Raw genomic sequence first — 17,608 nt, 5'->3', positions numbered from 1 at the left:
TATTGCCCATAAATACAAGTCACAGATGCAGTTGAGGATAATGATGATTGTAAACAGCAATATGGTTTGATTCTGTTTTATTTAGCTTGTATTTTTAGTTAGGGTTAATATACTGTAGAGGCTTGGTGCAGTTTGACTCTGTATGTCACTGTATTTCCTGTGTGTTTTATTCTCTGGTGGCTCGTGTGTCTCTTTTCCTTTATCGGGCCGCAGCCATTACTGCGCAGTTCTGCGGAGAGCTTTGTGCAGCTAGATGTTTTAATTATTGCAGCCTCACATTTGCATTTGGAAGAGACAAAGGCGCTGTATATCAGCACGAACTCGCCTTTCAGCCGAGCACTTATTCCCTAATGCCCTCTCAAACACTACAAGAGCCACACGTTTCCATCCCCCGAGTTCAGTATAACACCCTGCTTCCCTCACGCTTTCTCTCTCTTTCTCTCTCTCTCTCGCGCGCGCTCTCTCGTTCTCTCGTTCTCTCTCTCTCTCGTGCGATCTCTCTGTCATGACACAAGTGCTGTGGATAGTTCTCAGGGCTGTTGATTGAAATAAGTAATACCGATGTGCTGTTGCTCCCAGAGGCCTCTTGGCCATGGATGTGTGTCGAACCATCAGAGAACTGCTCAGATTAAAGTACTGCCATTCTTCCAATCATTTGTTTGCTTTCATTATTAAGCTGCGGTCGATCCTATTAATAATGGAATGTTCTAGAGACAAGTTTGATATGGATGAATGATAGATAAGCAACAATCATATTGAACACTATGGGCCCTTTTTAGCGACCTATAGACAAGCCTGTAACTGTACACCACACCTGTGTTGCCAAGATATAGGTGCATATAAAAAATATAGAATATCATAGAAAAGTTTTTTTTTTTTTTGTAATTCAGTTAAAAATGTGAAACTCATATATTATATAGATGTATTACACAAATTCACTGATTCACTGGAGCTTGGCATGATGGAATAAATCAACGATTTTTTTTGTAGATCCTCTTACAGTTTTTTTTTGGTGTGGCATGGCTTATATACATGTTTTCTTCTTGTGTAGAAGCATACTCAAAAAGTTTAAGTGTTTTTTGTCAGTCAAATTAGCTCGACTCCACACTTCTAAGGTAGCAAGACTCCAGCTAAGCTAGAACTTGACTCAAATGAGCTTTATTGAAGAAATTAACAGTAGGGTTCACACTAGAGCTTAGAACTTGGGCTAGGTTGGGCCGAGATTTCCCACCACTTTCCTTGAGCCGGGTCGTGTTGGGCCCAAGAGAATGTTCTGTGACCTAGGCATCTGTTTTTTATGCTATGTTTATTTTATATAAAGCTATAGGGTAATAATCACAATACAGCAAAGTTACAAATCAAACTGTTGCACAAGTGTGCAGTGCACACTCCACTTGTCCGTATTACATTACATTACACTACATTACATTACATTACATTTGGCAGACGCTTTTGTCCAAAGTGACTTACAATAGTGAAGTACAAAAGTAATAGAAGTTAAAGGTAAAAACATATTTAGATAGGGCCTACAGGAGGTCAAAGGGAAATAATGGGATAGAGAAGTGAAGGAGGGGAAGAAGGAAATGAGGTTATAAGTAGTTAGTGTGTTAGAGGTGTTAGGAGAGTAAGTGCTCTTTGAAGAGCTCTGTCTTCAGAAGTTTATTAAAGGTTTTGAGAGATTCTCCTGATCTGGTAGTGGAAGGTAGTTTGTTCCACCATTGGGGAACTCTGTATGAGAACAGTCTGGATTGCTTTGTGTGAATGTTTGTTTGGTAGAGCGAGGCGACGTTCATTGGAGGAGCGCAGAGGCCGGGAGGTAGCGTAAGTCTTCAGGAGTGAGTGCAGGTAGGAAGGAGCTGTTCTGTCATCACCTTGTAGGCGATTGTAAGAGTTTTGAATTTGATACGAGCATCAACTGGTAGCCAATGGAGCTCAAATGTGCCTGTTTTGGCTGGTTGAAGACCAGACGTGCCGCATTCTGAATCATCTGGAGGTATTACGCACTTGACTTATTACTTGTGTGTGTTTGTGTTTTTGTACATAGATTATAAGCTCAATATAAAAAAGTGTTTGTTTAGAATTTATTTTCTATTCTTAAACCATGTTAATTATATTAGATTAGGGGAAATTCATTCAGACATCATTTTTGTGGCCTTATTTACTATTGTTTGCATTGTTTGTGTTTTAATCTTTTAGAGATCTGTTGATCTGTTGAAAAATGTTTTTTATTTAAGTTTAGTTTTAACTCTTTACTTACTAAAAAAAATGTCTGGTTTTAATCAGGATGAACTCAAAATATTTTTTTGGATATTTTGGGCCTGAGCTAAGCTCTAGTTCACATTCTTATTTTTTCACTAGCTCAAAAAAAGTTTTTATGGTTCTCAAGACATGATTGATCTTATTTTTTGTGTATTTTTTGCACGTTATAGATTGATCCAGATATTTGATATTTTGTATATTTGATATTTGATATTTGGTATATTTGTATAGTTTTTCAGATCAAGTAATCAGATGTTGAGTGTTTATGACTTATTCTCAGTGCTTCCTTTGACGTCCTCAGTACAAATGACTGGAATATAATGCCAGTGTTTTTTGGTAAAATAAAGGAAATACTTACTTTCAGTGTTTTAAAGTGTTTCTAAAGTGTATTCCTACAGTACAATGTGTGCGCAATTACACAGCAGCCTCCCACTGGATTACTATTGTGTTTTTTTGTCCAGCAGAATAAGAGTAATCAGGCTTTTCTTCTTCATGGCTGGATGATTTCAGGAGTGAAGTAGTTGAGATGTAGTTAACAAAACCTGATAGTTAGATCAGAATCTTTATAAAAGTTTGGTGTATAATTACATTTTATTTTGTTACAGACTGTTATAAAAGCTGACCTTGCTGAGGAATGGCTGGATTATGTTAAGATATTATTACGTGGAATAAAATAGTACATGTAAATTTCAAAAACCTGGACCTGCATGAGATAGACACAGTTGTATGAGATAATTTATGTCTGGTGTTCCAATGTCTGACACCAATCTTACATGTAAACTAATAATAAAAAAAAATAAATTGTGTTTTTAAGAATCAATACAATAAATATTGCAAAACAAATTATTGCAATTCTTTAATATATCAATATTTTCTTGCACTCCTACTTGTGGGTCAGTGGTGGATCAATTCAGTAGATCAGTAAATCAAAGAAATAAAAATTATACATCTTTGGAAAAAAACAAGAGACCACAAAATGATGAGTTTCTTTGATTTTACCAAATTGAAAACCTCTGGGCTATAATCAAGAGGAAGATGGATGATCACAAGCCATCAAACCAAGCTGAACTGCTTGAATCTTTGCACCAGGAGTGGCATAAAATTATCCAAAAGCAGTGTGTAAGACTGGTGGAGGATAACATGCCAAGATGCATGAAAACTGTGATTACAAACCAGGGATATTCCACCAAATACTGATTTCTGAATTCTTACAATTTTATGAATATGAACTTCTTTCTTTGCATTATTTGAGGTCTGAAAGCTCTGCATCTTTTTTTGTTATTTCAGCCATTTCTCATTTTCTGCAAATAAATGACAATATTTTTAATTGGAATTTGGGAGAAATGTCTGTAGTTTATAAAATAAAAAACTTTTTTTTCTTTTTACTCAAACATATACCTATAAATAGCAAAATTAAAAAAAAATGATTCAGAAACTGAAGCGATCTCTTTTTTTTTTCAGAGCTGTTTATTGGTATCTGACGAGTTCTGGACTTTCATTCCAAGGTGGTATGTAGTCCACTAGAAAATGCCAGATTTGGCTGAGGTTTGGGCGACAGTACTGCTTCTTTATTGCATCAGAGCAATTAAATTGAGTGACATTGGTTTCATACTTGTTACCGTATGCAGTGCACATGCTTTTTTTTGTTTTTAACATAGTTAACAGACAAAAAGAAGCACTACAAAATACATTTAACTTTCACTTAAAAGAGCTTAAAAGTTTTTTTTCCCCTTTTATGGAGCTACCGCAGTTTTGCAAAACAGCTTTTTTGTACCCCAGATACCAAAACGTGAACCAAAGAGTGATTTTTCTTGCTGTCTGCATCACAAATTAGACATCTAAGTGATTGATTAGAATGCTTGTTTGCATATTGCAGCCTTCTGCATTAAAAACACTGCCAACATCAATACAGTTAACAATCTGGTTCGTCATCACTAAAAGTGTGACAGTAAAAAAAAACTGTATTGACTTAAAAAAGACAATGTTGAAGTATTCCAAAAGTAGTATTCCAAACCGATTACTTCCTTTACATTTATTAATTATTCATATTACTCACAGGGCTGTTTCAAGGCATTTGGGGGGCCCAAGCTAAATTGATGCCCCCTCACCACTAATCCACCAACACCTCTGGACTACAGCAAAAAACCTTGTGCCTTACCCCTCCAACAATAATACCGATATACGTTGTAATGCATTGACTGTCACAGAATTTAAAGGGGCTCTCACAAAGTTTGACGTTGCATTCAATTCATAACCAGTTGTTGTTTTGAGGCCCCATGCCAGCTTGGGGCCCCAGGCAATTGATTGGTTTGCTTGCCTTGTTGCAACGGGTCTGATTACTCATGAAGCTTCCCACAGTCTCAGTGTAGTTAGTGGTTAGTAGTGCAGTATTTATTTTATTTCTCATGTACTTGAGTCATGGTGAAGAGCAGTTGCGTAGCATTAATGGCGTAATTGTGCTTGTGTGGATGCTAACGGCCCCCACGTGTCAAAAAATGAGTTCTTCAATGTGAGAAGTGTGTTACTGTGACCGATGCTAAGCTCTGCTCTCTCTCTCTCTCTGTGACCTGCAGTGCAGGGACTGGAGATGACTACCAAGAGGAAGATCATCGGCCGCCTGGTGCCATGCCGATGCTTCCGCGGGGAGGAGGAGGTCATCTCAGTGCTGGACTACTCGCACTGCAGCCTGCAGCAGGTCCCCAAGGAGATCTTCAGCTTCGAACGCACCCTGGAGGAGCTCTACCTGGACGCCAACCAAATCGAGGAGCTGCCTAAGGTATGGAATCAGCTCAGTTGAATTTCTTAATGACCATTATACCTTAAGCTAAATTCTGTTTTCACAATCTGTCATTTTGGCAGGTCAAAATCTTTTGTTATATCGGCAAGAATATTGTTTTCACAATTTTTGTCATGGTCATAATGCCCGCCCCAATGTTGCCTTTTACTGATATGTTCATGAAATTAAAACATTTTTTTAGATTACACTTACTATAATAATAATCCTGAACCGGGGCCCTGATTGCCTCCATGATCGGGAGGTTGTTGGTTCGGATCCTGGTCATGCAGCTTGCCATCAGATGCCGGAGCCCCGAGAGGGCACAATTGGTCTTGCTCTGAATAGAATTGCATGAACCCATGAAACCTGATCTTAGATCAGTGTTATTATTTTGATGGCACATTGTTTGTGAAGCATGTTCATATTAAACCCATTAAAAAAATGGAAGTCTCTATAGTTTGATGGACAGTGTGCATCCAAAAAGGAATGTTTTGGCATCAAATCAACAAAAACTCACCAAAAATGTTACCAAACACGGGTGTCCAAAACAGTACTAATTCTAAGCTTTGTGAATTCAGAATTCACACTTTATTAAATAACAGTAATAAACATTCTGTTTATTTTCAGCTTATTTTTCATAAATTAGATTACCTGCACAAAATAACATGAATATTCACAATGAACTATTTTTATCATTTGGCAGCCCTTATTTATATACTTTACATTTTTAAATGACCGGTCTAGTGTGAAGGAGCCTGTAGATTTTTTTCTGGGACAATTATGAAAATATTATGATGTCAAAAAAATCACATCATGGTTTTACTGAAGCGGTAACTGCCCCCTGACATCTCTGCCCTGAGTGCACTGGTTCTGGTTTGACCTGTTGCATGATGGTATTAAATATGCTTAGAAAATTGTATCAGTGACCTATTCAGCTCCAGCTGCTGCCGCTGATCATTTACTGGACTACAGCTATTAAGTTTATTACATGCTTTGGCTTAATGGGATTTTGGTTTTATCTCCCATCAGTAAACAAGTATTTTGGGGTTGAGGGTTAGGGGAGGGTTTCCTCTAGTGGCATTGCTTTTGCTCATGGTACTAAACGAGGAGCGTGCACTGGATGCACTAATGTAAGGCACTGATAAATCAGAACCATAGACAGCTCCTGTTTTATTGTCTCTCTCTCTCTATCTCTCTCTCTCTCTCTCTCTCTCTCTCTCTATATATATATATATATATATATATATATATATATATATATATACACTCCTGGCCAAATGTTTTAGAACACTGCTATTTTTAGTAGTCTAGTAGCAGTGCTGTAATTTCTCTCAACTTAGGGCGTTTTCAAACCAGCGCTATTTGAACGGTGAACTCTGGTCCGTTTGTAACTTTAGTGCGGTTCGATTGAGCAGGTATGAAAACAGAAATCGCACTCGGGTGTGGATCAAAAGAACCGGACCGAGACCAGCTAGAGGAGGTGGTCTTGGTCCGGTACCAAACGAACTCTGGATGAGAGTGGTGAGAACTTGATCCGGTCTCGATCCGACCCAGCTATTAAATATAGTCAATTTATTTGAGCTAAACTGCTGAGAATGCACAGTTTAAACTGATATATTAGCCAGAAAACGCTAATTACCACAGCTATGAACAAACGCAGTGTTCATGCACTCGCGGCCTGTGCTGCGTTCACTGCTCACAGCCATGTGAATCTGTGCTGCACATCCAAACACTGTGTTTAAAAGCGCAGCATTTCAGCGTTCAGTGTTAAAGCACAGATATGCACGCTGGAACACAGAATCTTCTCGCTATATTTACTTTTTTCCATAAATTTATATTGACTCCCATGCCAGACAGCTCTGACAAATCAGAGGAGACCATGTGCTAGTATGGCTTATTGGTGCACATTTTGGTGCGTTTAGGTATATGCCTGTGTGAAACCAAACCAAACAAAAGGAGAAAACACTCCAAATAAACGAACCCATGAACTGATTCGGACCAAAAAAATGAATTACAGGTGTAAAAAAAACCCTTAGTAATGACTTTATTACTGCATTTTACCTGTAAGACCTCTAATTCTTCTCCTCACTGCTGAAATTGAGACTTAGTCCAATGTTAAGCTGAGCTAAAGGTGTTGCCATGTGGGTCAGCCAGACGTGACTCTTCCTGTACCAGTTTTCTCCAGTTTCCAATAGGACTGCAACAATCACTAGGTGTAATCGTCAACACGTCCTTAATGTGTGATGGAGCAAGAAAGAGAGAGAAAAAAAGGGCGAGAGAGGAAGACACACACATAGTAAGAGGGTGACAAAACAAGCTTTGTTGGCCAATGAGGTTTCAGTGTGGGTGGAACTTGCAGCGCATGAGAGAGCAGGAGAAATGTGTGTACAGTGTAATAGCAGCACTGTGTCCCTTAAACACAACAAATACTTTTAATTCTGCAAAAATACTCTACAGTCGGATTTTTACTAGTTCTGTACAGTTTGAACAGTTTAAGTGTGAGTTAAATTACTGCAGAGAGCTGCTGAAGTGAGTTTAAACAGACTTCATTACTTCATTAATATTATTAACATTAGTTACACTAGCTGGATAAATGTTAGAGAAATACTGTACTCTGTCCACTCTGTTAAAATTAAGTCATATGTTATAGTAACTACAGACTTAAAAAAAAAAAAAAACTTTATTTTCTTAGACAATCAATCATTTCGGGGAGTAATCTCCTTGGAATAAAGTAAGAAAAAAAAGAAAATAACATCCACCCTGTGTGAATGTTTCCTATAATATACTTTGTAATTTTTATTTTAAAATAGGTATGTCAAAACTATCAATGTGCAGCTGTCCTCACCAGTAGAAAGTACAAATAAAAGGCATAATAAAAAGTAATCATGACTAATCGACTAATCAAATAAATTAGAGTAACTTTTAACTACTAAAATAGTCAGTAATTGCAACCCTAGTTTTCAAGAATCTTTTGAAGGTGTAGGAAATAGTACTCACTGCTCACTGGCTTCATCTTTAATTTTTGTAATAAAAAGATTGAGGTGCCAAATAAGTTCTCTGTGTTTCTGTGTCTTTTTCTATTTATTATGATGAAAGTATCTGTTCCCAAAGCTCAGTTTATTTTCATTGCTACTTACCAGCTTAAAGATGTTAACAAATAAATTGTTTGCTAAAGTCCCCACTTTTTTTGTGAACAATATATTTTTTTTAGGTTTTCTACAGTATACTTTTACAATATACAAATATTTTTCTCTCTTTTTTTTACAATACTGAAATTACTTTTTTTCTGATTTTAGTTCATTTGTTTTTCTTAAAGGCCCTGGTAGTGTATTGCTAAATTGTGTACACAGTATTTTGTACAATTTCCAGTTATTGACTGAACCTGAAGAGCTTACTGGCAAAAATAAGTGTATTGTATATATAATGCACTTTGTTGAATATTGTTTGGGCATAAGGAGCATATTAAGCCCATATGGTGCATCAGTGGAGTTATATAAGTGATGCATTGAGAGCGGAGAAAATGCTCTTTCTGAATGAGTGCTGATCTTATGGGCTTGGAGCCTTGAGCTGCTTTGGACCCTGTGTTCTTCTGGCCATTAAAGTAGGCCTTCAGCAGCCCACGTCTACTTTTAAACCATAATTGGGCCTAATAATAGCTAATATTTTTCCTCTGACCAGGAGGCTCAGCCCTTGTTTATCTGTGATTGGAGGGTCGTGGCTATGATGCGTTCTTTGTTCACAGCGGTGTGCAAAGCTGCTTCTGTCAGATAAAATAAGACAAGGGGCCGTATTTTTTTATCTAGGGCGTGTCAGTCTTTCTTTTCTATAGTAACGACGGGAAAAGTATGCCTTACCTTGCTCGAAACACACAAAAGGCATGTACTAATTCTCTTAATTAATCATGGTTGTGTTTTAGGCGTAATGTGAAATAAACCAATCAGCATGTCACTTGTCATTCCCTTTAAGGGCAGGTGTGCTCTGATTTTGCCGGATTGATATTTTAATGGTGCAGCGCTTCTGCATTTCTCAGCAGAGGAAACTGAGCTGCACATTATTTTATTAGTTTTCTGTTTACTGTTAATGTAAAAGTTGGGTTTGTGCACTGCTGCATGTGTCCTTGTGTGTGTAATGAGGGGCTGAGAAGCGCACCTGTGTTGCCAAGATAGCAATGAACGTCTGATGGTTGACTGTTGTCAGGGTTTAAATCAGTCAGGATGCATCTGTGTTTTCTGCTGCCAAGATAGCAGTACGCTAGAAATGTACCTGAACACAACTCACTTCTAGACCACCACGCCAATCGGCTTAGATATATTTGTAAACTCCATTGCTATTTAAACAGCACATGCGCAAGGTGTTAAAATTGACTGATTAGTGGGGAGTAAGATAGCAATGAGCATTGCGACTTGCCTTGCACAGGTTTTAAGATAAGGCCCAAGGTGTAATACTTCTACTAATTAGGAAATAAGTAATCGTGATATTAGATGATGTTCAGATGTGTTGGACCTGGAAAAAAAATATTAAAATAACATGCGGTTATGTTTATGTTTGTGTTTGAGGGCTCTGAGTGGTCCAGCGGTCTAAAGCGCTGCCACTATGATCAGGAGATTGCCGTTTCGAATCCTGTTTATGTAGCTTGCGATCAGCTACCGGAGCCTTGATAGAGCAGGATTGGTCTTGCTCTCTCTGGGTGGTTAGATGGCGCTCTCTCTCCACATCACTCCAAAGGGTGATGTCGCTCAGCACAAGGCGTCTGTGAGCTGATGTATCTGAACCGAGTCACTGCGCTTTACTCTTAACGCGCTGTGATGCTACTCGGTAATGCTGTATCAGCAGCAGTTCAAAAAGAGGTGGCTGACTTCACATGTATCGGAGGAGGTGTGTGCTAGTCTTCACCCTCCTGGTGTTAGGGCATCACTAGTGATATAGGGAGTCTTAATGAGTGGGTTGGGTAATTGGCTGTGTAAACTGGGGAGAAAATAGGAGAAAATTTGAAAATAAAATAAAATAATGTGTGTGAGTATTCAGATTTGTACACTTTGTTCATTTAAATATACCTTCTAATTGCTCCTACCACCTCCAGGGATGGTTAGAAGTGAACATAACCACATAGCTTATGTAGTGTGAATATAAAAACACATTTGATTATTTCATTGATTTTCTTTCATGTCAAAAAGGCATCTGGGTGTAGTCCATTAGAGTAAAGTGGAAGGGATGAGGATGAGGGGCACTAATGCACAAATTAATGGGCTTTTAATAAATCAATTATTAACTCTTAAGCTTGTGATTTTGTTAGAGGGCAGCACAGTTAAACTGACATACAGTAATATTAGGGAGTGTATGAAATAAAATCTGTCGGTATACATGTGGGTAGTCTTGGAATTTACATATGTACACTCAACATGGATATGAATGTCATGTCAGTGTAGGTCTTTACATTTTTTATCATTTATTTCTAATTTCTATCCCATTTTCTCCCCAATTCACACGGCCAATGACCCAACCCACTCATTAGGACTAGGAAAGACAGCGACTCGGTTCCAATACATCAGCTCACAGATGCCTTGTGCTGATCGACATCACCCTTTAGAGTTGTTGTATTAAAGCTGGGTCGCTGTGCTTTCCTCAAAACATGTTGGCTACTAAGTAATGCTGCATCAGCGAGAGCTCAAAAAGAAGTTGTAGCTGACTTCATATGACTTCACATGTATCGGAAGAGGCATGTGCTGGTCCTTGTGTGTGTGTGTGTGTGTGTAGATGGCGCTCTTTTCCCACATCACTCCTAGGGTGATGTAGATCAGCACAAGGCATCTGTGAGCTGGTGTATAGAAATTGAGTTGCTGCATTATGTCGTTTAATATTGTTCAGCACAGGCATCTGTCAGCCATTGTATTGGAGCTAACTTCACATGTATCGGAGGAGGCATGTGCTGGTCTTCTCCCTTCTATAGTGTTTGAGGTCATTACTAGTGATAGGGGGAGTTTGTATGAATATGGATTAAGTAACTGGCCTTTCAAACTGAGGAGAAAATGGGGTAAAAAGGGAAACACTCTGGTGGACTTTCATGCATTGGTGTCTGTTGTCCATCAACACTTTGTTATCATTGAAATCAAGAGCAAGATGTGCATTTCTGACAGCTATTAAAATGTTCTTGTCAGCCCTGCCTTACAGTGGGAAAGCAGATCCATATTTAAAGGTGAATTTCTCTGTAATGATCAACACACCTGACTCTGTCTCTCTCTTTCTCTTTTTCTCTTTTTCTCTCTTTCTCGTAGCAACTCTTCAACTGTCAGGCCCTCCGGAAGCTGAGTATTCCTGATAATGACCTCTCCAGCCTGCCAACCACCATCGCTAGCCTTGTTAACCTGAAGGAATTAGACATAAGTAAAAACGGTATGTTCTACACATTCTGACCTGCTGTTGAAATGTTTTTATTATTTTAAAATAACAGTGTTTTCAGTTATTTACACGTGTTTTAGAAATGTATAAATGATAATGTGTGAATGTTTCCTGTTTTTTCTTCAGGCATTCAAGAGTTTCCAGACAACATTAAGTGCTGTAAATGTTTATCAGTTGTAGAGGCCAGTGTAAATCCCATAACCAAGTGAGTACAAGAACCACAGCCCACAGACCCAGACCACGCATGCAGTTACTGATTGCTTTTCAGTGTTTTAGGGCTACAACTAATGATTATTTTGGTAGTCGACTAATCTGATGATTATTTTTTTGATTATTCGATGAGCCAACAATTATTTCTGCCATGTCCTCCATCTCTAAAAATGATAGAAACAGCTGAACATGAAATTTAAAAGGCATTTAAATGTTTAGATGTTGTTTAAACATGAACATTACTGACATTCAGTGATTAAATATGTAATATGTTGTGTTTGGGCACTTCTGGAGACACAGACTAAATTGAGTGTAACCTGTTTAAGTGAGCCATTTTCCCATCTCCTATTGCGCTTCTGTCCCCAGCACTTTGTTTAATGCCGTACTGTTACCAATTAACGATTAGTCGACAATGAAATTTGTAGTCGACAAATTGAATTAATCGACATTGTCGATTATATTGACTTATGGTTGCAGCCCTTTTCAGATGACATTCAGTGTATGAATGTCTCGTCTTAGTCCAAATAAATAACAACAACAGATTATAATTTTGCTTTATATGCAGTTAAGTGTATAAATGGCATGATTAGCAACAGCTTATTTGCATAATAGTGACAGAGCCCTTAAACGGCTCATTCTGAAAGGGCGTAAACTGGCAAGAATAGAGCTGGTAAGCTGGCATCTTCATATATGAGGGATTCTGAGCAAAGACCTCCATTAACATGTTTTTTTATAGCCCATAGATTTTTTCTTATGTGTATGACTTGTGTAAAAAGAGGTATAATATGTCCCTTTTTGATATTGCAATACAAATTGTACAACAACAAAATATGCAGTTTTTTCCAATATCGTGCAACCCTAGTCCCAATACGTTTTTGTCCAAATAGTGCACTGAAAAGAACTGCTGATAGTTACCACATCTAAGATGGAAATACACGAAAATAGCTTATTTGCTCTGCTTTCATTTGCACAGATACAGCTCTAGAACAAAATAAGAGACCACTTCAGTTTCTGAATCAGTTTATCTGTTTTTGCTATTTATAGGTATAAGTTTGAGTAAAATGAACATTGTTGTTTTATTCTATAAACTACGGACAACATTTCTCCCAAATTCCAAATAAAAATTGTAATTTAGAGCATTTATTTATAGAAAATGAGAAATAGGCTGAAAAAACAAAAAAGATGCAGAGCTTTCAGTCCCTTAAATAATGCAAAGAAAACAAGTTCATATTCACAATGTTTTAGGAGTTCACAAATCAATATTTGGTGAAATAACCCTGGTTTTAATCACAGTTTTCATGCATCTTGCCATGTTCTTCTCCACCAGTCTTGCACGCTGCTTTTGGATAAGTTTTTACCACTCCTGGTGCAAAACAGGAGCAGTTCAAGCAGTTCAGTTTGGTTTGATGGCTTGTGATCATCCATCTTGCTCTTAATTATATTCCAGAGGTTTTCAATTTGGTAAAATCAAAGAAACTCATCATGTTTAAGTGGTCTCTTATTTTTTTTTCCAGAGCTTTTGTACTTTGTAATATTTCAGACAGCTTAAAGCATTTGTAGATGTTGTTATATGGTATTTAGCACAAGCTAATACTAATCTGCAATAAAAGCTCAGTGTATATATGGCTTGGCCAGCAACAGCTTTTTTTTGCATAAAAGTGACAGAGCCCTTAAAAGGCTCATTCTGAAAGGGCCTGAAACAGGCAAGAATAGAGCTGGTCTCTTTATGTAAGTGTGAATTTCATGAACTTTTTATTTTGTAGCCCATTGAAATAACTGTTAATAGTTACTCCTCTGAGATTACATGGAAATAGCTTATTTGCTCTGCATTCAGTTGCACAGATATACCACTCGTGTTATTTTTGAATATTTCAGACAGCTTAAAAGCATTTGTAGATGTGCTTATATGTATTGTGTAAATATTTTAATACTTGTGGGGCACATTGTGAATTGAGGTTTGGAATATACCCTAGAGCAAAGTAATGCTAGGGGGTGGGGGAATGTAAAAAAAAAAACATTTAGCTGCAGTAATCCTTTACCTGTTTTTATTCCAGATTCAGAGAGATTGAATGATTAACCACACTTTTGAATTATGAAGGAGCGTTGTGCCTTAATACTGCAGGCTTTAATAATTCATGCAGATTCGTTCAAGGGGAGGTTTAAGATGTGTTTCCGATTGTGTTGCGTTTTCGTGCTGCTAAAAACACCAGAGCTGAAATATTTATGACGGCTGAAAAGTTGTTAAACTTTGACCTACCTAACTTAATTTGAGGCAGGAGATTAGAAGTGGACGATGCTGGTGATCCGCTGAACACCGGCTCTCCTCTCACTTTACCATCTTAATCTTTAATCTTTCATAGAGCCGCCCGCACTTCACAGCGAGCGGAGGCAGTTAAAGGGGACGTGTAATGGGATTATAGCCGGGCCTCCTTACCTCTCTGAGGGTCTGAGGTACTTAACGTTTATTGAGTGATGTGCTGCTGGCCTTTAACGGGGTGCTATCTCCTCTCTGTTCCTCCAGACTCCCCGATGGCTTCACCCAGCTCCTCAACCTGACACAGCTCTTCTTAAACGACGCCTTCCTCGAGTACCTACCCGCCAACTTCGGGAGGTAAGAACTGATCTCAGATAATCAGCGGAAAAGACGAAGACGCTTCTGAAAGAAGTGAAAAGAAGAATTTTAAATGTGAATTTAAAGGGCACATATTCTGCATATGCCTACTGTATTTCATTTTTTATTATTATTTTACTTTGCTTTCTACTTTTGACATTTGTGGGATTTTATGTGCCATATTAATATAATAAAATACATATTATAATCCATTATTTATCTCTTAGAATTAGACAGGTGGTTGTTTTTGTTATTTTACTTTTAAATGATCCCTGTTGTGGTTCAGTTCTTTCAGCAGTCCAAGCTGAAACAGTGGTCTGCAGATTTGGCTGAATAGTGTATATAGGCCCTTGTTTGAAGTATATATACCAATGTTTTATTCACAGTAAAACATAGAACACATATCCGATGTGCACATTTTTAACATTTCATAAACAAAATCACATTACTTGGTTTAAAAAGAACATTTTCGATTTTCAGGCTTTCAGAGTCTTTCAGAAACAAAGATAAGCAGAGGTTCACAAAAAAAACTGCATCTAAAAGTTGTGAAACAATTTCATAAAATCAAATCAATTTAAATTTATTTATATAGTGCTTTTTACAACTGAAGTTGTCACAAAACATCTTTACAGAACAAAGAATCAGACAAAACACTGAACCTCCAATACAGAACACCCAGTGAGTGAGAAGGCAAGGAAAAACTCCCTCAGGGGCTCACATATAAGGGGGGGGGGGGCATCCTACCACTGGATAAACTGGCTTTTAAATGAATGTTTAAAAGTCTTTACACATCCACACAGGTCTAACATATTCAGGTTTATAGCAGCGCCAGCAATGAAAGAGTTAGAGTTCTTCTGTAAACTTCTATGTAATCGATAGTGGAGAGTGAACAACTAGTCTGAGGCAGGTGGCCTCTTCCAGAAACTTCCATCAGTCTGACCGGAAAGGGGACATGAGAGCCTAAGGGTCCAACATTCATCGTATCGGGTCAGACAGGTGGGCACTAATTAACTTGGAGGAAGGCAAGACGAAGGCAGAAAAATCTCCAAAAAATTCTCAACATACAACTGCATACGTTTTGAATATCCCACCATCTACAGTACACAATATCATCAAAATATTAAGAGAATCTAAAGAAATCCCTCTCTGCAGTGAGAAAAGGCTGGTGGTCAGTATTGGATGCTGGTGATCTTCAGGCCCTCAGGTGGCTCTGCATTACTGCACTGATTTTGTACTGGAAATAACTGCATGGGCTCAGGAGATCTTGCACCAGAAATGACTGTCTGTGAACACAATTCACTGTGCAATGCACAACTGCCGTTAAAATCTGTAACATGCGAAGATACAGCCATTCATCAACATGATCCAGAAACACTGTCGTCTTCTCAATGAGCCAAATCTCATTTAAAAACAACTGAAGCAATAAGATGAATCAAAATATGAAGTTTTAAATAAGCTTTGGTCTGGAGAGGATAGGAGTTTTTTGTTTTTCTTCTTCAAACTCTACACACTCCTGACACACACAACACACACACAACACAAGTCTTTGGCTATTTGGCATGTTGCTTGCACTGCAAATGAATCTGTTTTGTTCTTTACAAAACGGCCATAAAACAGTTTAGAAAACAAAATTTAAACTGTTTAATAAACTCATTTTCTATTTGCTTGAAGAAAAAATGCTCTTTTTCTTATCGTCTAGGTTGTTAACATTCAAACTCTAGAAATAGCAGTTAGTTATGTTTTCTGTAAAAGTTCACAAATTGCCCCTTTACTGTAACGTTGCCCCTTTACTGTAAAATAAAAGCATGTTTTTGTGTATCATCAGTAACATATGAGCCCTTTCAATGAATAAACATATATCAACCATTTATCAATTTTGGGAAACATCAGTTATTCTTTATCTTTTAGGCAACATTAACCAACTGAAATGTGTTTTATTTAGATTTTTATTACTTCATTTATGAAGGCACGTTTCTTTATTAATTACAATAGTTATAAACATAACTGTTTTTCCCCAAGAGGGAAGAAATGTTTATAACATGGTTATATTTTGGAAGGGCTCCTATGTATAAACTGATCTATTGGAATAATATTCTCTGTTCTATTTTGCTCTATTCGTCTGAAGCTCTGATATGATCACTAGTCTTTGTTTAGTCATTGTGTGATTTTCAGATGTGAGCTGTCTGTGCTGTATTCACTGCTTTATTCACTGTGTACAGTAACTTACACAAAGGCTGATTCTCACAGTGACTCGCCAAAACCTTGCACTGATACAGAGAGACTCTATTCAGACTCATTCTTTGAGCTCTAGGATCTACTGTATTTTGTAAACCTGCTGGATTTTATAGGTAGTGTGAAAAATGGTCTGAACTGATTGTAACACTCTGTCTTTCAGATTGTCCAAATTACGCATCCTGGAACTTCGAGAGAACCATCTGAAAACCATGCCAAAGTGAGTGACGTGGAGTGTTTTTTCTGACATAGTTATTTTGCATGTGTACATCAGAGACATTAAACCAGCTCAGCTTATGGAAGAGATCACAATACACTGCACTGGGCACTGTGTGTCTTATATGTTGTTGCTTTCATAGGGGACATTTAAATAAACATATTTAATATTCTTAATAATAATATAGTTAATATAATTTATTATGCACAGTAGAGTATCATTAAAATAATTAATACTGATAGTATAAAGTGGCCAACAAAGGTCAGTGATCAGAGACATTATAAAAATTGAAAATGTAAAAACCATTAATAGAAATTTTATTATATTCAGGTGCTTCTCAAAAATGTATTTGAGTAATTCAGTTTAAAAAGTGAAACTCATATTATATAGATGTATTACACACAGAGTGATCTATTTTAAGCGTTTATTTATTTTATTGTTGATGATTATGGCTTACAGCTAATAAAAACCCAACTCAGTGTCTCAGAAAATTAGAATATTATATAAGACCAGGCAGTGTGGGCAGTGTGCAAAGTCCTGCTGGAAAATAAAATCTCCATAAAAGTTGTCAGCAGAGGGAAGCATTAAGTGCTGTAAGATTTTCTGGGAAAACACTAAACTGACTTTGGACTTGATAAAACACAGTGGACCAACACCAGCAGATGACATGTCTCTCCAAACCATCACTGATCGTGGAAACTTCACACTAGACCTCAAGCAGACTCAATAGTGCTCTGTAGTGCTACGGAACTCTATAGTTCCCAAAACACATTTTCCTAAAAGCCATAATGAGCCATAATTCATATTAAAATGTTCATGTTTATAAATTTGGGATGCACTATGCTCCCTATTCAGCTGCATATATACCCTTTGAAAATGAATGTATTTTAGTACAATGTAAATATAT

The 17,608-nt window shown here is 37.4% G+C and overlaps 1 protein-coding gene across 18 annotated transcripts in view; it reads left to right on the top strand.

The window, feature by feature from the left end:
* Nucleotides 1-17,608, top strand: part of lrrc7 (leucine rich repeat containing 7) — a 223,839-nt gene that overhangs the window by 139,080 nt on the left and 67,151 nt on the right. For all 18 annotated transcript variants that reach the window (XM_015605571.3, XM_007248271.4, XM_007248262.4 and 15 more), the window contains 5 exons: nucleotides 4,833-5,035; nucleotides 11,308-11,425; nucleotides 11,558-11,636; nucleotides 14,163-14,252; nucleotides 16,648-16,704. In XM_015605571.3, coding sequence (XP_015461057.2) covers nucleotides 4,833-5,035; nucleotides 11,308-11,425; nucleotides 11,558-11,636; nucleotides 14,163-14,252; nucleotides 16,648-16,704 — 547 coding nt within the window. The remainder of the gene's footprint in view (nucleotides 1-4,832; nucleotides 5,036-11,307; nucleotides 11,426-11,557; nucleotides 11,637-14,162; nucleotides 14,253-16,647; nucleotides 16,705-17,608) is intronic.

The sequence above is a fragment of the Astyanax mexicanus genome, chromosome 5 (assembly GCF_023375975.1).
Source record: "Astyanax mexicanus isolate ESR-SI-001 chromosome 5, AstMex3_surface, whole genome shotgun sequence".
Classification (NCBI taxonomy): Eukaryota; Metazoa; Chordata; class Actinopteri; order Characiformes; family Acestrorhamphidae; genus Astyanax; species Astyanax mexicanus.
The sequence above is the reverse complement of the archived record's forward strand: the minus strand, read 5'-3'. Positions and strand labels throughout refer to the sequence as shown.